Source organism: Gobio gobio (assembly GCF_949357685.1).
Source record: "Gobio gobio genome assembly, chromosome: 3".
NCBI lineage: Eukaryota > Metazoa > Chordata > Actinopteri > Cypriniformes > Gobionidae > Gobio > Gobio gobio.
In genome coordinates this window covers 16,509,127-16,533,306 of record NC_137099.1, presented here as the reverse complement: position 1 = coordinate 16,533,306, position 24,180 = coordinate 16,509,127, and the positions used below count along the sequence as shown (strand labels likewise).

Below are 24,180 nucleotides of genomic sequence, written 5' to 3'. Positions count from 1 at the left end.
ATCTCTGATATCTCCGAAGAGTCTTAAGTTTTATCATTTTACTAAAGACAGATACACTGTACCGATTCTTTCTGAAAACAGCCGAGCTCATGCAGGTGTGCAGTGGGCGGAGCTAAAGAGTCACGAGTGCTCATGCGCACACACACACACACACACACACACACACACACTCACAGGTTTGTTGTATCTGAGTGAGGACATTCAATAGGCGTAGTGGTTTTTATACTGTACAAATTGTACAATCTATCCCCCTACACTAGCCCTACCCCTAAACCTATCTATCACAGGAAACATTCTGTGTTTTTATATTTTTATTAAAACATTATTTAGTATGTTTTTAAAGCTATTTTAAATATATATCATGTGTACGTCATAATACCAGTGTAATACCAGTGTCATTATACAAATGTGTGTCCTCATAAATCACTAAAACAAACACACAGACACACACACACACACACAAACAAATTTTTGATTCACTATAAGTACACTATATGTACTTAAGTTCCGATTGCCAACAAAACACAGACATTTGATGCAGTTTCACTCACCGCCTGCGGTTTCGACTCATGACCAAGAACAAACAAACACACTTGCAGAACTCTGTTGTTGCTCCGGAAAAACAAACTGCATCCACTGTTTCCTTAACGCTGGAGTTTGGGAAGCTGAAAAAGGTTATCTTTCCCTCACAACCAAAAACACACTTCTTTAGTGACATTGTTGATTTCGTGGTCAAAATGACAGCGCTGCCGACGGCTTCTGTAAACCGAATGAAGCTCGTTGATGGGCGTGCTCTTGCTCTCGCTCTGGTTGATGTGCACACGCGCTCATCAGGGAGAAGTGCCCATACAAGCAATTCTGCCCTTTATGACGTCATACAGGGCCATACTCAAAAAAACTAAACAAAAAACAAAACATTCAGAAACGAATTCGAATCTTGAAGGAGTGTATTTGGCACATAAATACTCTGTCATACGTGCAACTCGTTTTTTTTACATTTTGGCCATGTTTAGCACGCGATTCCAACTCTTTAACAGTGTAAATAAGTCAGAATGCATGAAATAGCGTTACCCCCCCCCCCCCCCCCCGTTTTATAGATTGTATCTGTATGCAAAACCACTGGTTACTGGTTAAATTGAAGGGTGCCATGTGAATGTTTAAACCGTGTGAATGTAAGACAGATTTGACAAGTAGTCCCAGTCTCACCTATATATTGAATGTAATCTGCTATGCATGTGTTTGAGAGAGAATAATGTCAAATGACCACAGCATAAAACAAATTCTGCACTTACAGACAGAGAGGCCACACAATTTGAAGCCCCAATTTTAATGCAAGTCTTTTCAGCACTTTGTATTGGTTTATGGCAATATGGTGTTTAGGAAACTATCCAATGGGCTACACAGGTTCAGAAAAAAAGTATATTTATATATTATATATATATATATATGTTTATATATATATATAGATTTATAGTTATTTGAAGCTTTAAAAGAGAACAGTACACACTTGCACACGTGAAGATAACCACAATGTCAGATGAAGTAACCTTAGGCCAATGAGAGGACAGAATCGTCTTTTTTTTTTTTTTTTTACTTTTTTTGTCCCCTGCATCCACACTTTTTCTAAAGATAGTAACTTCAGAAGAACACTTGACCACACTGATTAAGAAGAAAAAAATAAACGACTATAGAAAACAGTCAAGTCTAAAACGGATAGTTGAGTTTATAATGCACATAGTTTGGGCTGCTCTTTGTACAGTACGTTTGTACACTTTGTATGTGTGTGTGTGCGTGTGTGTGTCGAAACGGGTAAAGGGCTCAGATAGTTGGTATAGTTTACAGTGGACTGTAAACAGAGACACATTGATCACAGAGCGGAGAGAGTGAGGAAACAACCGTGTCCATTGATCATCCATTTTTCTCCTTTTGTCTCTCCATCACTCCTAATCCCCTTTTTGAGCTCTCTCCCTCTGTTCTTCCCTCTTCTCATCCAGCTTTCAGGAGGAGATTTGGCGAGGTTTCTCAGTCCTGCTGAGAATTCTCAGGGTCCTTACGTCATCGGATCGCATCCGATTTAATCTGTTTCAGACGTCCGACAGAGCTGGGAACGACCAGATAGGCCGTGATTGAGTTCAGTAAAAAAAAAAAGAGACGAAGGAAGATTTAAAAAAGAAACCCTTGATGCTTTTGGCCGGTTGCATCACTGTGCAAACTCACGCTTTTTCAGGAATGTCCACACGGAAGGTGCTAGGAAATCCTTTTGCGTGCTATAGGGCAAAGAACAGGCAGAGAACATATGGATCGTTAAAATCATGATCAATCCTTACATTTATTTTCCCAGATTGAGTCTGATCTCACAAGGAAAAGTATTGCTGTGGCTATGTTAATTCATGCACTACTAAAACATCGCTCTGTAAGTGTTAGTGTTCAGACAATTACATAAATCTATCTTTAGATCTTGCGTTTAAGTGAGATAATGTATAAATAATCTTTAGGTGAACGTTACATTTATTTTCTGTGACTGTAGATATTAAAGATGAGTATAAAATCAAGTTATTAAATACATAGCACATAAACACATTTTATATAGCATGTAAAGTGTGATATTATGATAACTTACAGTAACTTTAACACTTAAGTTACATTAATTTAAATTAAAATGTAATTGGAATAAACCAATACAAAGAAATTTTACATTTTACTTGCATGTAAAATTTTATTAAAATGTATTTATTATAAATCAATTTGGCTACACTATATTTTAAGGTGACCGTTACATTGTACTTACTCAAAGTAATATTTATGTACTTACTATAGAATTAGGGTTTGGTTAAGGATTAGTTACTTATAATTATACATAATTTACTGTTATGACTATAGTAAGTAAATGTAGTAATGTGTAACTATGTCACCTTACATTTAAGTGTTACCATTCATTTTAATATTATATATTTTCATTTTCTTAATAATTTTATATATTAAAATACAATCAAATCACATGAAAAGCCACACCTGGCATCAAAAAGTAACCAAGGATTTACAGAACCTTCTGAAACACAGCAAAACATTTCTAGAGCGACATTTTGGTGATGTGCTGATAAACACCAGTGTTGTGCCGTTTTCTTGTGAGAGGCGGGGCTTGTGGATATAAGGTCCATCATATTCACCCCCGCGGTCCCATGATTTTTGCCAAGTAAGACGTGTTCCTGGATCAACATCTTTTGTTGATCCTGGAACAACATTCCTGACCAAAAACATAGTCCTAACCATATCCCTATCCCTAAACCTAATCCTGCCCATAATTTATCCCTAATATCAGTGAGAAGTGATAGGTGAATAAGAATGTTGTAGAAGCACCTAACCCTTGTTGTAAGACTAACTGTAAACTTGTCCCTCAAATCTGGTTGGTTAATTGGAATGTTGTTCTAGGATCAACTATGTTGATCCAAGAAAATGTTCTACTTGGTAAAATCATGAGTCACTGTGATTTTGCCAAGTACAATGTGTTCCTGGATCAACATATTTTGTTGATCCTAGAACAATATTTCTGTCAAGAAATTTAGTCTTATCACTAAACGTAACCCTACCCATAACTAATCCCTAAAGGGATAGAGGTAAGTGATAGGTGAATAACACTGATGTAGGAGCACATAACCCAGGTTGTAAGCCTAAACTTGACATAAACTCTAAACGTGTCCCTCAAATCTGATTGGTTGATTGGAATGTTGTTCCGAGATCAACCAATATGTTGATCCAAGAGCATTTTCTACTTGGTGAAATCACGGGTCACCATGATTTTGTCAAGTACAATGTGTTCCTGGATCAACATATTAGTTGATCCTAGAACAATATTCCTGTCGAAAAATGTAGTCCCATCCCTAAACCTAACCCTACCCATAACGTATCCCCTAATATCAGAGGGAAGTGATAGGTGAATAACACTGATGTAGGAGCACATAACCCAGGTTGTAAGCCTAAACTTGACATAAACTCTAAACTTGTCCCTCAAATCTGATTGGTTGATTGGAATGTTGTTTCAGGATCAACTAATATGTTGATCCAAGAACATTTTCTACTTGGGGAAATCACGGGTCACCATGATTTTGTCAAGTACAATGTGTTGCTGGATCAACATATTAGTTCATCCTAGAACAATATTCCTGTCCAAAAATGTAATCCCATACCTAAACCTAACCCTACCCATAATTGATCCCCTAAAATCAGCGGGAAATGATAGGGGAATAACAATATTCCTGTCAATAATATTCCAGGACAATATTCATGTCAAAAAATGTTGTTTTGCCAAGTACGATGTGTTCCTGGATGAACATATTTAGTTAATCCTAGAACAATATTTATGTCCAAAAAAAATTTCCTATCACTAAACCTAACACTACCCATAACTTTTCCCTAAAATCAGAGGAAAATGATTGAGGAATAACAATGATGTGTTAGAACTTAACTGGGTTGTAAGCCTAAACTTGACATGAACTCTAAACTTGTCCCTCAAATCTGATTGGTTGATTGGAATGTTGTTCCAGAATCAACAAAAATGTTGATCCAGGAACATGTTGTACTTGGTGAAATCACATTCACCCATATCCACATGTCCGGAAGGATACAAACACATGCACATGCACACTTAGTCTCTGCCCACAGGAGAACACACAGTGTACACTTGCACTTGCTTTAGTGCAGTAGTAGCAATACTGCATTAAAACAGGCGTAACAAAGTGCTGGATGTTTCAGTGACCGTGAGCGTTTACACCACCACAGTTTGCATGCTATAATCAGAGGCGAGGAGGCAAGGCGCTATGACTGTCACAAGTGTGATTACAGTAGATCTGTGGCATATGGTGATTAGAACAGACATGGATACAGTGCATGATGAAAGACACAGGTAGATGATGTAGGAATTTGTAGGATGTGTGTGAAAGCTGCGAAACAACCGCAGCCATTCCATATGGCATGCTGTGTATTTCTGTTTATTATGACATAAACGGTCGCCATGATGTATGCAACCACTGAAATGTGCTAAATCATGATTATAAGAGAGGCAGAAGCATGTGATGAGATATAGACATGTTGTACAAACATACAATGTGTCTAACATGATTATGATGAAGATAGATTTCAGCTTAAGGAAAAGTCACAGCACAAAAGTATGTGTCATGTAGGTTTGAATGACAAATTAGTTGCAAATTCAGCATTGATTTGCCAAATTTGTAATACGATGTTTTCACCAGTGTCTTCAGATGCTTTGGGTGGGAGAATTTAGAGGGCAGGGGAAGGACAAAATGTTGAACACAACTCCACAATTTCACTCAAAAAAATCCTTTATTGATATGTCCATATATTATACATTTATTGTTTTTGTTTTTTTGTCATTTTGCTTTTAAAGGAAAGGGGAAAGCAAATTGGAAAGTGAGAGAATAGGTCAAGAAAGGGTGTTTTGAGAAATTGGAGTACAATTTTTTTTTAGAAATATAAATAGTTCTATACAAACAGAGCCATGGGTTAGATTTGGAACAGATGACGGCAGTGGATCAGATCTTGAGGGGGTGGTGTTGGGGGGTCAGAAATCGTACATTTTGACCGAGTACTCACACAGATAGTTGGGTTTGTAAGGCGCTCTGGCGCTTGGTAAGAGTGTGTGTAGCTCGTGGCGTGTGAGCGTGCCGTGGTGTGACTTGTCTTTGCCGAACGTAGAGAATGATCTATCATCGGCCCGATTGCACGCATCGCCCGGAACCACGCTCTCCTGTACCTCAGTGTCCGGCACCGCATCCATTCCTGGGACATGCAGGTTGCTACGGTAATCTGCGCCCTGGCGACTGTCACCAGGCATGAAGGAGGGCATCCAGCAACGGTCGGAGTGACCCAGAGCCTTGCACTCTTCAGTGCAGTTGGAGAAAAGATCAGCTCCTGAGGAAGACAGAAGAAAGATGGGAAGAAAATGTTAGCTTTATTCTAGTCAAACGTAATGTAGATTAGAATAAATAGAGTAATGTTACTATATTTACTATAATGAATATTCTCATTCCATCAGGGGTGTTCCCTCCAAGCAGGCAAGGGAGGCAGTGCCTCATCAAAAAAAATAGGGTGAGAAAATAATCCATATTACAAAAATAAAACAACGCAAATATTTCAAAAAGTGACTTTAAAAAGTGTATCACTCAATTTTCTAAAGTCCAACAGCGACACCAGCAGGTAAAGTTACAGCAGGAGTCCTCATCTCTCTTTCCTCCCCTGAGCCCATTGACTTTTAACAGACACCCTAAAGTGTGCGGGGGCTTTGGATGGGGGGTAATTGAAAATGAATGGAGGAAAGTCATGTGAGAGGAGGCAATGCCTCCATCATGCTATGATTGGATGTGACTGGTTATAATTGACTATGATTGGTTCACACGATAAATCACACCTCTTGTTTTTGTGCGTGTTCCACATTCGCGAATCAGTCTGAATTAACAAAATGAAGGCGTTAATGGCGTTAAAAAGTAAGTAATCAGCTCACCTACTTAGATGTCACACTTTATGTCATGTCAAAATCAAACTTGAAATGGCCTGAAAACATGATGACAGTGGGAGAAATTAAAGCTAGATCTCTGTGTCTGTGACCAGTATTTACCGAGCTTGAACTCTGATGATCCAAAAATATGTTGACTATTAAAGGTGACCTATTATGCACAATTCACTTTTACATGGAGTTTGAATATACATGTGTCAGCAATGTGTGTTCACAACCACCCTATAATGGCAAAAATCCACCCACTCCTCTTTTTGTAATCCCCATAAAACCATAAGTGTCTCAGAACAAGCCGTTTGCAGATTCTAGCAGTGTGACATCATATATGCGTAGGCCCCGCCCACAACTGCTGATGGACTCCGCCCTATTAGCATAGACCCTGCCCTGAATGAACAGCAGCATTCAAAAAAAAATATTCTTATTAAAGCTACTAAAGTTATTTAATCAAGAGCAGTGTTATTTTTCATATTAACAGCATATATAGCAGTAGGTTCTGTATATTACACTGCTTTCACTTTAATACATAGATCTAATACACACATGCAATTTCTTTCCCTGCTGTTTATGTTCACAGATATAACCGACTGTGTTTATGTGAACTTTGTGTGTTTTACATAACTTTGCGTGTATTTGACAGTTTAAGCGCAATATGAGGTAAACTTAGTTTAATACTGACAGCCAGCTTTCTGTGTGCGTGCTTCGGATGTGTGCGCTCAGAAAACCATATATCAGAAGCTTAGACTGATATGGCTTCAAAACGCATGCTGATAATAAACTTCCATGATGATGAAGAACTGCACATGAGCGTGACTGCGATAGAGATAATCAGAGAGTGTAAAGGCTCCGCCCTCTTCTGGAAAGCGGGGTGGGGAGCAGCAGCTCATTTGCATTTAAAGATACATGCATAAAAACAGCATGTTTTTCCTTCCACTCAAAAATGGCCATTAGCAGCATGGTATAATAAATAATTTGTGGGGTATTTTGAACTGGAACTTCACAGACATATTCTGGGGACTTATATTACATCTTGTAAAAAAAAAGGCATAATAGGTGCCCTTTAAAAAGAACAGCTGAACATCAGTTCACAAATAAAATGTATTATTTAAATTGTTACTGCCATCTGTGTGAGTGTGTGTGTGTGTGTGTGTGTGAGTGTGTGTGTGTGTGTGTGTGTGTGTGTGTGTGTGTGTGTGTGTGTGTGTGTGTGTGTGTGTGTGTGTGTGTGTGTGTGTGTGTGTGTGTGTGTGTGAGCGAGCGCCAATGTCCTTGTGTTCGCGTTACGAGATCAATTTAACAAAAAAGATGTTTTGTGGAGGCTACATATTTCTTCACACTCTGAGATCTTCTGCTTTCACTTCATCCGCTGCTCTTCTGTGTAACAATCCAATGTCAACAGTGACACAAAGGCAAAATTACTATGAATTATCCAAAGCGCGGAGTCTGAAATTATTCATATTTAAATGAAGATGATTATTTAACCAGACAGATTGCGAGCTTTTTACTCGTTTTATAATCAGCTGCAGTCATTGTCAGGCTTCAGCAAAGCATGGTAATTGACTGGAAGGCGGCCGACTGAAAGAAGGATAGTTATATACACAAAGCAGTGAACTCTCCAGCCCTTTGTTTCTCCATCTCTGCCTCTCCATGTCCCTCCCACTAACCGATATTAAACGAATCTGCTGTGATGTTTTCATGCTCTTTTCATGCTGTTAATTTCACCGTCTCTCATCGTCCGTTCTCTCAAGTCCTTCGCACAAACACTAGGCAAGGCAGCCAAAACTAACAACAGGAGAAACCGTCCTCCAAACACACACGCTCACACGTACACACTCTTGCTTTCTGACTAATGACTACACAGAGCATGATAATTAGCCGGTTTCAGAGGAAAAGAACGAAAGGAAAGCTTGAAAGGGAAATAAATGAAAGAGAAGGGCAGAGAGCAGTGTGGCGTCACACTGAACTCTAATAAAGGCCTCTGGATACAACCCCAACATGAGGCTCAGTGTTTTAAAGAGCGTAAAGAATTAGGAAGGAGAAGATATCACCACGTGAATAAAGAAATCACAGTCATGGCTTATGGTTATGTGCTTGACAGCATAATCTCATGACAATTTGAAACTATTTTAAGTTTTGTCGAATTGATGGCTAATTCGTATTTGTACTCCTTTGTATGATCTGCGACAGACGGTTATGTTTAGGGGTGGGCCTTCATGCTTACATTTTTCTAAAAATCGTACATTTGTTTTATGATTTAAATCATATGAATTCATACGAATTCTTCCCACAGATGGTTATGTTTTAATGGTGGACCTGAATGATTTCTTTAAAAAAAAAGATGCCTTTTTATACAGCTCCAACGCTATCTCACGACCGATTCGTGTTCATTTTACAAGGTGGCTAATTTGTACGAATTTGTATGATCTCACTCATACGAATTTGTACGTTTCGTCTAAACCCCAGTGGTCAGTGTTGGGGCAACGCATTACAAGTAACATGATGGTTATTGTAGTTCTAGACTAAATGTGAGCATTTATTTATCTTACTTGCACAATAAAGATTCTGTACTCCTCAAAATGAATAAGATCCGTCAAATGCAAAATCAGAGTACTATGCAAACCTCCAATAATTAAATGTTAAATAAAACAAATATTTTTATGCATAATCTACCTTTATATTTAATTTACCAATGTCTTGCTGCTGACCTTTGATGATGAAAATTACTAGATTTTTTGTTTTTATTGGTGAAACTTTTTTCTCCTGCATCCTATTCCTCCATTATCCAGAATGGCAGCACAGCAGAGCTGCACCCTCTACTGTTCATGCGTGAATGTGCATTTTTACCTCAGCCTGGGGCTTATTATTTCAATTTTGGTATGAAGAGGTCTTTACCGTTGCACAAAAATATAACTTTTTTGTTATAAACAAAAACAAAAGCAAAAAAAAGCCCAGCCCAGGTGAGAAAAAGTAACGCAAAAGTAACGTAACGCATAACTTTTCTTAAAAAGTAACTAAGTAACTCAATTAGTTACTTTTAAGGGAGTAACGCAATATTGTAATGCAGTACTTTTCAAAGTAACTTTCCCCAACACTGCCAGTGGTGGGTAGGTTTAGGTGCGGACTTTGAGGTAGGTAATTCGTACAAATTCATAAGAATTTGGCAACTCGTCAAATATGTACGATTTCTCAAAAATCGCACGGATTCGTGAGGTTGTACAAATTCGTACGAATTAGCCATCTCGTAAAATATGTACGAATTGCCATGAGATCGGGTTGACAGTTGATAAAATCATACAAAATTGCCACCTTATAAATAGAGCTTTGTTGGTAGTTAATGGTTATGTATCTTACCTGTGGGTCCTAGTTGACAGACTAAGAACAACACTATAGTAAAATGTGTGCTAAGTTTGGAATCAAGGTTAGGGATTTGGACGTTTGAACTAGGAGAAAAGGTAAGAGTAATCAGGGTTAAGCCTTGTTTATATTGACGCATTCAGCCTGGTGTGAACATCACGGATGCACGTGCAAATCCGTGTTTAAACTTAATTTGCACTGCATTGCACGATTCTCTGATAAAGCGTATTAGTACGCGTATTCATGAACATGCTGGCAATTTCACAGATGCTTTCACAGAAACATGGTGCTTTTAAAATTATTTGCAGTCATTGTCTGCCTTAAAAAGTCCAACACAGGTCCATCTTCTTACAACCTTTCCTCAAGTTTGGATTGCCACATACAAAAATTGCATGCACTGTGATGACGTCACTGTTGGTCTGCACTTTTTTTGTTTTTTAACTTGATAATACTAAAACAAAATATTCCAGGAGTAAAATCACAGTCAAGGTGAGCAGGATAATATGGTATTGTATGATCTATTATGCAGCACCTGCATGTCCTGTCTTAATATATTACATGAAATATTAAACTCCTAATTTTTTATTGAAGATGGGAATCTTATTAGTTCTTTTATCACAATTAAATAAGGCATTACTATGTATGTCACTAGGTGGTCTGCACTAACGTCTAATGCTAATGAATTATTTTAGAGTTTTTGCCTCTGTTCGTAATATCACGTTCCAACATTTTAGTCTTTTTTTTTTTAATGGACTCTATTACGTTTTTCTGCTAAAATCTCAGTGCTACGTGAGCTTCCGTGTGTTACTAGCAAATAAATTCTGTCATATTTCTTGTGTTGAGCACAACAAACTATATTGTAATATAGTATAGTCTATATTATTAAGTATAGTAAACATAACATTTTGGTCATGAGATCAAGAAGCTTTAAGTACCTTAGCGCATCAATATTGCTTTGTCCTGTCATGTGATACTTCCTCAAGATTAAATTTTCACATAATTTCCATCCACCTCCTGTACCAGAAGTTGTGGTGACCACCAAGGTTTTGTAATGGATCATAGTCCATTACAAAATCCAGGTCCTTAATGATATTGTCATGCAGAAAATGACAAAATTTTGGAATGAAAGGAGTAGCACAAACATCAGTAAGTATTAGCAATGAATTTGATTAACTTTGTGGTGTTTTGTGGCATTCATTTCACTTTACAATATCCTTTTCTGTTTGAGAAAATTGCAGCAATCGCTGTTATAAATCATTTTTTAAAAATGTTATATATCAAAAGTAACATGTATGAGTGTGTAAGCTAACTCTCAGTCCTTCACTGAGCAATGGCTAACCTTCAATCCTGTTGCGTAATAAATAATTAAGTTATAATTGACAAAAATGCCTGAGCCTGACCAGAGTCACCTGATTCATACTGCACGTCTTCTATAGCATATGCCTAAAGAAATTCTTTCTTAAAATTCAACACAAGTTCATTCATTTTGTACAAGTTACAGAGTTCCATAAGAGAAATGACCTATATAAGAATGAAAGAGAGGGAGCAGATACAGTACTGTTGAAATGAGTGAAGCACCAAGGTCAGATTCAAACAAGAGTAATAAAATAAAAAAGAGGACATGTGAAGTGAAGGAAAAAAGAGGAGAGGATGAAAGAGTCTGTAGGCTGATATGGGAAATTTGAGACCAAGGTAAAGACAAAGGCCCACAGAGAAGGAGAGGGAGGGGGTGGATGCATGTCAGGCCAATCTCTAATCTCTAATTCCTTGTGGCACAAGCTTTTCTGAGTGAGATCAAAGGACAAATCTTTGCTACTGATAAACCTGACCATACTATACGCGTGTGTGTATTGATGCTTCAATGAACACACAGGGGCATAATGTTTTATTAGTGTAGAGCTGTTGTAATGATTTGCATAAGTGACCAGGAAACATGTTATTAGTGTGGCTTTGGGACCCGCAGATATATGCATAAAAGGCTGTAGATTAAATGCACTGACCCAGAATACCTGTGCTTGTTAGAATCGCTATAGGGGACTTTGATAGATGATGACGCCGCGTAATTGAGTGATCAAAGTGTCTGGTTATGTTGGGCACAGAGAAATCAGCTTGTTTGTAACGCCTCTTTCATTTACTGGACGGCATAGAAAACTCAAGATACCCAAGATAATTGCTGCTGGCTTGTGTGTATCAAGATACACTCTTAAAAATAAAGGTTCAAAAAGGGGGTTTTCACAGCGATGCCATAGAAGAACCATTTTTGGTACCTCAAAAAAACCTTTCAAGAACATCTAAAGAAACTTTTTCCACCATAAACAACACTTTGTGGAATGAAAAGGCTCCAAGGTTCTTCAATGAACCATTGATTCCAAAAAAAAACTTTATTTTTAAGTGTAGTTACTCTCCAGCCATAAACATACACTTTGAGCAAGATGCGATACACCTCTACCTGCATTTTATTGCTCATAGGTTGCTCTTTTAATGCTCAAAAAGTATTAAAAAAAATCAAATAATTGAAAAATTTTGCCTCAGATCTCCTAAAAAAAATAACAGTAGAGCTATGAAGTTAAGACACTTTGGTTCATCTTGAAATCTTTGGTTTTTGAATGCAGACTTTGGTGCCTAAGCAGTTTTTGACATTGCCGAGATCTCTTCTGAAACTCTAGAGGAGACGTGAGATTACAAGTGTATTTCTCTCAGGAGAGATCTGAGCAGCTTAAGCAAAAGTCTCCATTCTCTCTATGTATCATTGCTGTCAAGGATAAGCAAAGTTAAAGAGATTTCTTATGTGATTCTTCTTTCCTACGTGCTACTCTGTGCTTCTAATCTTACAGACTCAACATCTGAATCCACACTCAGCTCACATCTCTGCTCAGATGTTTTGTGAAATCCATAGATCACTTCCACAAGCTGTCCACTTTGTTATTTCACTATTATATCAGGGTGATATATATGGACAGAGATACGCGGGTGTACACAGAGGCATAAATCTCGTTAAAGCAGGGATCCAAGGCCATTGTGACATCATCAATATTAAGTACACAGATAAACCTGACTGCATACAATCAAACTCAATGTAATTAGAACAGCAGTCTCTAAATAGCCCCAACCGAGCGAGTAGACAGAAGCTCACAGCATGACTTTCATATCGATATCACAGTCACATGCAGAGACTTGTGTAGAACATGTAGGACATGATACCGTCTCATATGACTGAGGTCTACTTTTGTATGTGAAAAGTAACATAAAACATAATAAAGTCATCTTTATTTCTATAGTGATCATACAATATATCAAAAGAAAGAACAGAGTGTTATTATCAACACTTGAATGTGGGTAAGCTTCATAAAAACACAACTTTTTAAACAAAAAGCTGCGAAGATTGCGTTTTTGTCAAAGACTGCGTCCGGATCGGATTCAGAACAGTGGTCAAAACATAGATGGAGTAGACTGAGTCCATTAACACCCCCAAAGCTTCACAGTCCTATACCTCGTCCTGGGTTCGACATTTCATTCGGTAATGTTATATGCTGTTTAATGTTTGATGGTTGCATTATTTTACATATGCATAAGCAATGCTTCTATCGCTTGTTTCTGCTTCTTCTTCGCCTGTTTTGATCTGGAGATCTGTACTCTTTCAGAAAAACGTAATAGCGCCCCTTACCGTATAACAGTGAAAACATGGAAACAAAGAAAACACAGAAAATTCTGTCAATGGTGGGGAAAGAATTAAAGGGATAGTTCACCCAAAAAATGAAAATGACCCCATGATGTACTCACCCTCAAGCCAACCTAGGTGTATATGGCATTCTTCTTTCAGACAAATTCAATCAGAGTTATATGGTAACACTTTACAATAAGTTACATTAGTTAACATTGAGTGCATCCATTCATTAAAAAGTAATCCATTCGGCTCTGGGGGTTTAATAAAAGCCTTCTGAAGCGAAGCGATGGGTTTGTGTAAGAAAAAATATACATATTTTATAACGTAAGACTGCCTTCCATATTCAATTTACGCAGAAAGTGTAATGCCTCTCGCAGTTCAAAATGCTGTTGCTACGTCCGATGTCATACGTGACGTTGACTTGACTCAGTAATAGTGTTGTTTTGTGAATTTAATGAACATGAATTGATGTAATTTAGTGGTAGAATAATATTCTTTAATGTAGACTTTAACCACCAGATCCTAGTCACAGCACCCACATTTGGTGGAGATTGCAGGAACAAATTAGATGGGATTTTTAATTTTGTCACAATTATTTACACAGAACATATGGGATTTCATGTATTGATTTGGGCAGGATTTGGATCTCTGTAGCTTTAACTTCCATTTAAAACCAATTAAAATTAGCATAGAATTATATATATATAAATCATTATTATAGGTATAGATACATTTACAGCGAAATTTAGCTATGGTATTAGAGGCTCAAAATTAAAAAAAAAATGAAGAGAAACATTGTGAAAAAGTAATATACTGCAATCACTGATGTTCCTATACAAACAGAATTACATTTCTCAAAGGACCCTGAGTTCACTTAAAAACAGCAACGGTTGTGGAAGAAAAACAGATATTTTCAATTTGAACGGGATTAAAGTCACAAAGTATGCCTGAGAAACACAAAATTACCATCCTCAGGGAAAACGAGTCCTATTCGAATGAGGATTCAGGTTAAAATGATCTAGAAAACAAAGTTTAAATGCAGTCAATAAATGATTTAATCTGAAATGTGGGCCGATAGTTCAGTATTAGTGTTCTTTGGATAAAAAGAACATGACAATGTGGCATCTATTATGCATTGCGAGTGGGAGACCTTAAGGATTTTTATGATTTTTTAGCCATCAAGAGAAATTTGAGCTGTCATAAAAATTGTGTTTAAAACCTAAAAGCGATATGGTTCATGAAATTGCATTTGCACAGTTCATTCCATTGTTCTGCAATACAATACATCCTCGCAGTGACAAAATTAGTTTAGCATGTTGTATGCTACAGTTTAACACCTTCAGTTCATGGCCAATAAATATATAAAGAAATACAAATATCTGCATAATTGCTCATAAAACCCTATAATTGCAGACCTGTATTCGATTAGACATTAGATATCCTCAGTGAGTCTGGGAGATTTATTGAAAACATTAATGATCTAAGTAGATGCTGGACTCTGGGGTTACTTCTAGAAGAAAAAAAAAAGGATGCTTTGTTGAGTACACTGACTAACTAAGCTGTTCTCTATCAGGAAGCGCTCTGCATCCCACTGTGTGTGTTATTTTCGTCTCTTTCCGCTTCTCTTGCATTTTCTCTTCTGGAGACCTCATCACATCTTTTATCAATGGTGTGCAAAAGCATCCGAATGAAAAGGGAAAAACACTGCCAAAGCCCTGATGAGCAGAATTTTCCTTCAGAACACCTGTCGTCGGGCTGACCAAAGACCTGAGCTCACATGCTGAGGACAAGCATTTTTTGCTAGGGTTGGGAGGAAACTATGGAAAATTTGCTTGGAAGAACAAGAGTGGAAGTAATGGCGATTTGCTGGAAATCTGGGTGGGCTTTCACTCAAATCAACTAGCCACCATATGAAATTACCTATATAGTCACTACTGTCTTGGGAAGTGATTAACTAGCATTACTAACTTAACTGCATTTTTTCAGTAATGCTTGTATAAGTTGTTAGATACCAAGATAACAAGCTTGTTCTAATAAGTGCTGATGTAGTGTGACAAAACACTGCATCACTGCTTTTTGTCACATTGTATTGAATACAGAACTTCATATTGAGTGAGCTAAGGCAATAATGCAAACAATTAAAAGGGCTGTTCATGTATGCAAATCTTTTTTTTATATTTTATTACTGATTAATTTGAGTTGTAGCATGTTATTGTTTTCCATAGCAAAACATGGTAAATGCTGTTGTTTATGCCTATATTTTGAACTGTATTTCACGCTGTTTTGCATTGTAATTGTACTTTGAATTCATTGGTTGTATAAAATATAAAATTATATCATCCGATATATATTTGAAAAGACATTACTCCCTGAAATAGCCTCAGTTTATTCAGCTACCTTTTGTTAGTAGCTTGTAGGAAAGCTTACAATTTCAAGATGTAGCTTTACTCTACTTTAAATTATTAATAGCTTGAAACTAGTTTCAAAGTTATTCTCCCAGCATTGACTTTCACTACAGCTATTTGTATGTGTGTGTGTGTGTGTGTGTGTGTGTGTGTGTGTGTGTGTGTGTGTGTGTGTGTGTGTGTGTGTGTGTGTGTGTGTGTGTGCGTGCAGAGCAAATGGAGTTGCTCTGATTGGGATCTGATAGCATTAAATTACAGCGACAGGAGTGATTTGATTAACGTCATCACCACACATCCCTCATTTACAGATAATCATCAATCTATCGCTCACTCATGTTAATCTAATTGTGCAATTTGTCACGCCTGTGTCTCTTTGCAAACAAATGCAGATGTAACAGTCTAATTCACGAAAAAAGGGCCGTTCTCTGACCCCAGCTCTTCTAGCTTGACCCTCATGCTCACCTGAGAGGCCATTTAAATAGCTTGAAAGATATACTTTAAAGTACCATGCTTCAAACATGCCCCTTAAAATGTTACATTACTTACATCAATGCATATACAACTTTTTTTTCTATTGTTCATGTGTTTTGAAGAGATCGAATGAAGCCTAAACAGAAGCAGATACCACTCACTTTTTTTTTCTTTCAAAAGTGCATGCATAGTGTGTGGTAAAAAGGATAACACTCAGGCAGACGATACACTCTTAAAAATACATTTTCTAAAGGTGATTTTCACAGTGATGCCACAGAGGGACTATTTTGGGTTTCCCAAATAACCTTTCAGTGAACAATAAAAAATATATTTTTTCATTTTAAAAGAAACATTTTTTCTTTGTGTGATCATATATATATATTTTTTTAAATCAAAAGAACATTTTTTCCACTCTAAATAACCTTTTTGTGCAATGGAAAGGTTCCATGGGTGTTAAAGGTTTTACATAGAACCATATATTGCAATAAAGAACCTTTATTTTTAAGACTGCTTTACGTTTTTAATGAGGTCCAATGTACATTAAAGAATTTGAAAAGAAGATTTTTTTGGGAAATTACTATTATTATTTGGTGACGCTTTTCAAGAGCAATATATTTTTATCAATGAAGTACAATCTTTGTTAGCAAAAACAACTGTTCACTGTTAGTTCATGTTAGCTCAAGTCCAATAAATATGAACAGATATAACGTTTGAAGTTAATAATATGTTGATAATTTGGTGTATAAGATCAATAAATGCATTAGGAGTATTTTTCATTGTTAGTTCATGTAAGCTAATATAGTTAACCGCTAACAAATGGAACTTTATTGTGAAGTGTATATGAGGGTTATGAGGGTTAAAACGCTTCTTTATCCTCCTATCTTTTGGCTAGGCTTATCTTAATTTAGACTAATATCTCCAAATTGACGCTGTAAGAACAAAGGGAGGTGAGGTAGGGATGTGTGAAGGAGAGAGTGTGTGTGTGTGTGTGTGTGTGTGTGTGTGTGTGTGTGTGTGTGTGTGTGTGTGTGTGTGTGTGTGTGTGTGTGTGTGTGTGTGTGTGTGTGTGTGTGTGTGTGTGTGTGTGTGTGTGTGTGTGTGTGTGTGTGTGTGTGTAAGTGGTTGTTAATGCAGTGGCGCTACCCCTGTCAGTGTCCCAGGCCTTCATCTTAACCTTGCTGTGATAATTGGCTATGCGGAGACAGGCACTGAAATGGGAGTGCAGAAACTGCGGGCTTGCCAACACACAACCAGAGGAGAGCAGGGAAGGAAAGGACACACACACACACACACACACACACACATATATCCACTCATTTTACCTATTTGATGCTCTAATAAGTTTTCCCAAAAAATCTCAATCCCTCTGCCTCTTTCCCTTCCTCCTTCTGTGATTTCCTACCCAGAAAGGATCTGTTCTACAGTAGTTCCTTCATTCTGTAGTTACCTAAAATGCGAAACCATGCTCGTTTCAAAAATTTGTATTCCATTGTGTGCAGCGCATACGTAATATCTGGCAACCCGTCATCTAACTGTTTGCCAAACCGAAGGCTGAATGTCACGATTCTTTGGAGAGAAAGGTCAAAGCCTTATCCAGTCGAAGCCGTAAGGCTCCACCTTGATCAATAAACCAGCAGAAATGAAATGTAGAACTTGAAAGTAAAAAAGCTCATCAAATTGAATATAAATAAAGAATAAACAAAATGAAATCAAATCAATCTCCAACAAACTATTGCCATTTCGCTCAAACGTTTATGGCATTTGATATGAATGGGGAAATAATTGTGTTTGGGGGGTGTGGGTGGGGTGGTGGGTAGCTGTTTGGGTTTGTTACCGTGGAAGCTTTCAAATACTCATTAAATGCTTCAGAAAGCCTGTCGATCAGACAAGTCAGACTCGTTCGCGGCACTGACTGAAATCCGTTTAGCTCTGTTGACAGATGTATAATTTCCACGCAATCCCTGTATTGATCCACTGTTGGAATCGGTTGAAGGCTTGTCGCGTTTCTTTCAAAGCCAAAATGAGAACAGTTTCCCAATGTCTATCGCTGTTTCTCCTCAGCATTCATTCCCCAGAGGGCCTTTCACCCGTCTACGCTTCTTTCAGATCTACTGTTAGGTCGACAGTAGGTGAGAAACGCGTAATCAACTCACCTGCTGTGTGGCCCCGGTTGGTGGCGTCATGGTCGCTGTCTCCCTGCTCGCTGTCTCCATGTCCGCTGTCTTTAGAACTGACGATATCTGCCTCTTGAAACGCTGAACTATAAAGAAATGTTCATTGTTTAGTAGTCATTTGGTAATTGGAGCTTTGTACTGCCTTTTTCCATTAGAAGTATTGATTGTTTTGGTTATTTAACACTTTTGGCGCAGTTTTACATTTGAGACTGCTGATTAAATTCGATATCAAATTCTGAATCAGACGTGCTGTGTAGGTTGAAACATTCCGATGACACATGCGACGCCGAGTCAAATTTGTGGATTTTGGCTTGGGGCCACATCAATTAAACGGCTCGTTCTTGATATATCAGTGTGTCTGTACCTATTTAACCATATCTTGGGCACAGATTTGTACACAGAAGTTAGCTAAATCTGTCATTTTGGGGACATCCTCATTTGAAAACAAACAAACAAAAAAACAATAAAAATACAAGTTTTCTGAAAACGATAAAAATGCAGAAAGATTTCTGTTTGAGTTAGAGTTTCTGTGGGTTAGGTGTAGGTCATAGAATATATAATGTAAATAAAAATAATACAAGTCTACGCAATGTCCCTATTTAGATAGCTAAGTGAATTTGTGTGTGGTCCTGGTAAACACTACGTTATGGGGACAAAATGTCCCCACAAAGATGACAATATCCAAAAGTCTTGATCCCCATGAGGAAAACAGCTTATAAATCATACACACTCTAAAAAATGCTAGGTTAAAAATAACCCAAGTTGTGTTGAAAATGGACTAACCCAGCAATTGGGTTGTTTTAAGCAAACATTTAACCCAACCGCTGGGTTAAAACAACCCAATTGCTGGGTTAGTCCATTTTCAACCCAACTTTAGAGTGGGTTGCACCCATTTTTTAGAGTGCAGAATTATGTTTTTGGAAAATGTAAAAATGCAGAGAGTTTTGTGTGATGGGTAGGTTTAGGGGTAGGGTTAGTGTAGGGAAATATACAGTTTTAACAGTACAAAAATAAAAAAATGCATGTGTGTGTGTCAGTGTGTTTGTGTGTGTCAGTGTGTGTGTGTGTGTGTGTGTGTGTGTGTGTGTGTGTGTGTGTGTGTGTGTGTGTGTGTGTGTGTGTGTGTGTGTGTGTGTGTGTGTGTGTGTGTGTGTGTGTGTGTGTGTGTGTGTGTGTGTGTACAGTGAATTTGAGAAGTAATCTCACCTGTTAACACGACGGGGTCTATCCACAAGGTAGCTGAGCTCAGTTCTCTGGTGCTTGGTCTAAAAGACATATACAATAATAATAATTAAATATGACATTCTAAGTATGACATTCTACATTTGTCATTAAAACACTGGTCAGGCTTCTGTTCTGCTCTGTCCATGCACTAGAGCACCTCAACCATAGAACCGCCTTTGTTCCACTGATACCCAGCGACTGTGTGCTTAGCATACTTAAACCCTTGTCCAATACACTCCCCCCCTCCCTACTCAGTCTTGACTCCAGAGGGCTACACCCTTTCAGAGAATGCCAGGGGATAGTAAAGTATACCTTGTTGGATGGCGGGGGCTCACTTAAGATAAAATGGCTTGTCTCAGAGGCAAAATGCAAAGATGTTAGAATAAGAGTAGAAATGTAACCACCACCAATATCCACTTTCCTCATATATTCCAATTATTGGTCAAGCGATGTAGTATTTCCATATATCTTTTCTGAAATGTTTACATTTGGATTCCCTCCAGTCTTGACTATGTGGTTACATCCTATGTAACTGACCCTAACGTGTTGTAGTGTAATTAAAGGATCTGGAAAAAAGCACTACAGCTCCGAGCTACCTTTAAAAGCACTATGTGAGTCATAAGCAAGAAGATGATTACAATCTGACATTACAAACACAGGAAGCTGAAAGATCATGACTGAAGGGACTTTTAAGGAGCATATTTGCATAGAGATATATTTAGGTGCACTGTTTCCATCCACTGAGCTTGTTACAATAATTTCCATCATTTTTACTCACTTTATGAGTTTTCAGAGTCCCAGTTTTCTGCATCAGTAATTACAGTTGAAGTGTTTGAAAATGTGCAATGAAGTTAAGAGTGAATATTGTACATTTGGCACCACTTTGATTTTACTTAAATCAATTAAACAATTTTTTTTACAATGTTAAATTGGATTGTTTGTCTCCTATAAATGGCAATACTTAATATACACATACAAACACACACACACACACACACACACACACACACACACACACACACACACACACTCTCTCTCTCTCTCTCTCTCTCTCTCTCTCTCTCTCTCTCTCTCTCTCTCTCTCTCTCTATATATATATATATATATATATATATATATATATATATAATGCTTAACACATTAGAAGTTCCTTTGAATTCTTATATGAAAATATATATTAAGTTATAGAAATCAAAGATTTTAACGTTTCTTGACATTTTGAATATGTTAATGATTTATGTTAATCTGGTAATGCGATGCTATCGATGTACGCATTTCATACTAAATTCAGATAAAGTGTTGCCCGTACAGGTAATAAAATGTGTTTTCACCTCGCTCGATAAAATGCTCCCGTTAGAGATGATATCTGGTTGCTGATCCGCGTATCCGGTGACGATTGCCCCGCACGGGTTGTGCTCTGTGTCTGTGCTCCGGGATGGGCTGCATGGTTTGAGAAACATCAGGTCGGTTTTGGCAGACTCCGGTGTCAGGCACACCTGGTAGCAGTAGTTTTGGTTTTGATGGTGCGAGCCGAAGCTGCCCGACTCTTCCACCGGCACCTGTGCGGTACTGGCCACATTAGTGCTCTGAACGAGCATGATGTCCGATTTACTGAGCTTCTTCTTGCGCCCGCGCGCTTGGCGACTGCAACACTGACAGCACGAGTCTCCGGTCATGCACGTGTAGATGTTCAGTTTCTTCTCCTTCTGACAGCGCACCGCCAGCACGATCATGGCGAGGAGGAAGATGAAGGACACGGAGCCGAGAGCGATGATGAGGATGAGTGTGAGGTCCAGCGAGCCCTCTTTGGACTTCACCGACCCTCGGTCGCCGCTCCGGCCCTCCACTACGCTGTCCACGAGCAATACGTTGACGCTCGCGGAGGACGAGAGCGGTGGCTGGCCGTGGTCGCGCACCTCGATCAACAGGTCGTACGGGTGCGGCGGGTCCCGTTTGCTGGATACCCGGCGCGCGGTACGTAGCTCGCCGGTTCTCCAGTCCATCCGGAACATCCCGAGCTCGTTTCCCCGAAGGATGCTGTACGACAGGCGCGCGTTCTCACCATCATCAGCATCCGTGGCAACAATACGGGTCACCAGGTATCCCGGCTCGGCTGAGCGGGGCAAATGTTCCCTCGCGGTGCCGTTTTTGCCCAAAGGTGCAATTATAGACGGGGCATTGTCATTCTGGTCCACTATGATGACATTAACGGTGGCGTTGGCAGTTAACTCGGGCGCACCGGAGTCCTTGGCGTGCACCATGAAACTGAAATCTTTTATTTGCTCGTAATCAAAAGAGCGCAGAGCGTACAAGTAGCCGTTCTCGGAGTTGATTGACACGTAGGTTAAGATGGACATACCCTGTATTTCGCACTCCAATATGGAGTAAGTGACATAGGCGTTCTGTCCAACATCGGGGTCCACGGCGCTCACCGCGTAAATGTAAGCGCCCGGGACGTTATTCTCTGTCACGTACACGTCGTAAACCGACTGCATGAATCTAGGGGCATTGTCGTTTTCGTCCGAAACGTGCACTTTGATGGACTTGCTTGTGGAGAGAGAGGGCACCCCCTTGTCTTTGGCGACCACCGTGAGCGTGTACGACTCCGCTTTCTCGCGATCGAGCGGACCGTCCGTAACGATCGTGTAATAGTTTTTAAAAGACGACTTGAGTTTGAACGGAACCTCGCCGTGCAGCTCGCAGGTCATCTGTCCGTTCTCGCCGGAGTCCCGGTCAGTGACGCTTAGCAGAGCGATCACCGTGCCCGGGGCAGCCTGCTCGCTTACCGACTCCGTTACCGTGCTGAAACTTATCTCTGGCGTGTTGTCGTTCACGTCGATGAGTTTGACCAGAACTTTGCAGTGCGCGGGCACAGCGTTCGGCCCCATGTCTTTCGCCTGCACGTAGATCTGATGCGTGCTGCTCTCCTCGTAATCCACCTCGCCGGTCACTTCAATCCTCCCGGTGCGCGAGTCGATGTTAAACAGATCCCGAATCCGCGGCGGATTGTGACTACTTAGAGAGTAAACAATCTCTCCGTTCTGGCCCTCGTCCATATCGGTGGCATTGAGCTGAATAACGAGCGTGCCAACTGGAGAGTTCTCGCGCAAGCTCACAGAGTAAACGGATTGATCGAACGTGGGCGCGTTGTCGTTTGAGTCCAGTACTTTAACCACAAGCAGTGCGGTGCCGGTCCTCTGCGGCTGCCCTCCGTCCACGGCGGTGAGCACGTACCTGTGCACCGCCTGCTGCTCTCGGTCCAAGGGTTTATCCAGCACAAGCTCCGCGAAGCGGTTGCCATCGCCCTGCGTCTGTACGTCCAAATAAAAGTAGTTGTTGGTGGTGATGGCGTATGTGTTCAAGGCATTAGTCCCCACATCAGGGTCGAAGGCGTTCTCCACCGGGAAGCGGGTGCCCGGTGTGGCGCTCTCGGTGATCTCCACGGTGATGTCCGTCTCTGGGAAACTCGGAGGATTGTCGTTAATATCCATGACCTCGATCTCGACGCGGAACAGCTCGAGCGGGCTCTCCAAAAATACTTCGAGGTGCAGGAGGCACGGGACGGTCTGGCGACATATCTCCTCTCGGTCGATGCGCTCGTTCACCACCAGCGCTCCGTTCTCTAAGTTGACCTCCAGGTACGGCGTGCGCGAGCTAGGCACGGTCTGGAAACGGCGCGCGGAAAGTTTGGTGATGTCCAGCCCCAGATCTTCGGCGATATTTCCCACAACCGTCCCGCGCTCCTGCTCCTCCGGTACCGAGAAGTGCAGCTGCGATAACCCTCCATCCAAGATAGAGAAAAAGAGAAATATCAAAATCATCTCCAAACAACAAGTGCACTCCTCTTTATTCCCTCGCTCTGTCTTGACACCGTTTCTTCTCCAGTCACAGCTTAGGAATTACCCATCGCTTTGGTCTAAGAAAACATATGCACTGTGCAATTTCCCAAGTGAACAAGAAAGCTCCTGTGTTGCTCGGTGTCAGCCTGAAACCATGTCGCCATATGCGCAAGATCTATAGCCATTTGATATAATGCTGCCTCAAGGAGAGCAGAATTTAGTAGTCCGTGCGTCACAGAAAGACATTGCAGAACCTATAGATACCCCGATCCTTAATACTTAGAAGCAAAACCTCACCAAAACTCTTTTGCTTAACAAGTGGATAGGCTAGATCAATTTAAAATAAAATCCGGAACGCGACCTATTGCAGGCAAATAACACTTTTTTACATGTAGTTGTCTAATGGTCCATAATAACTGCGGGATGCTTAGAAATCCGTAGGTCCCCTCTTCTCGAGTTCTGCAAGGAGAGTGAGCATCAGTGCGTTGTTTTGCGCAGAGCTCTTGCCACCAGCAGCCAATGGACG

General features: G+C 39.6%; 1 protein-coding gene across 3 annotated transcripts; it reads right to left on the bottom strand.

The window, feature by feature from the left end:
- Window positions 1-1,601: 1,601 nt before the first annotated feature.
- On the bottom strand, window positions 1,602-24,130 carry pcdh10a (protocadherin 10a). Of its 3 annotated transcripts, none has more exons than XM_079811438.1 (5): window positions 21,147-24,130; window positions 19,798-19,856; window positions 18,571-18,677; window positions 5,608-5,925; window positions 1,602-2,267 (listed from the first exon to the last, which is right to left on the bottom strand). In XM_079811438.1, exons 1-5 carry the CDS (start codon window positions 23,634-23,636, stop codon window positions 2,248-2,250), a joined length of 2,994 nt encoding a protein of 997 aa, XP_079667564.1. In that variant the 5' UTR covers window positions 23,637-24,130; the 3' UTR covers window positions 1,602-2,247. The 3 variants fall into 3 exon arrangements, with proteins under 3 accessions (XP_079667564.1, XP_079667565.1, XP_079667563.1); XM_079811439.1 differs by having other exon boundaries at window positions 5,768-5,925; XM_079811437.1 differs by lacking the exon at window positions 1,602-2,267 and having other exon boundaries at window positions 5,322-5,925.
- Window positions 24,131-24,180: the final 50 nt, after the last annotated feature.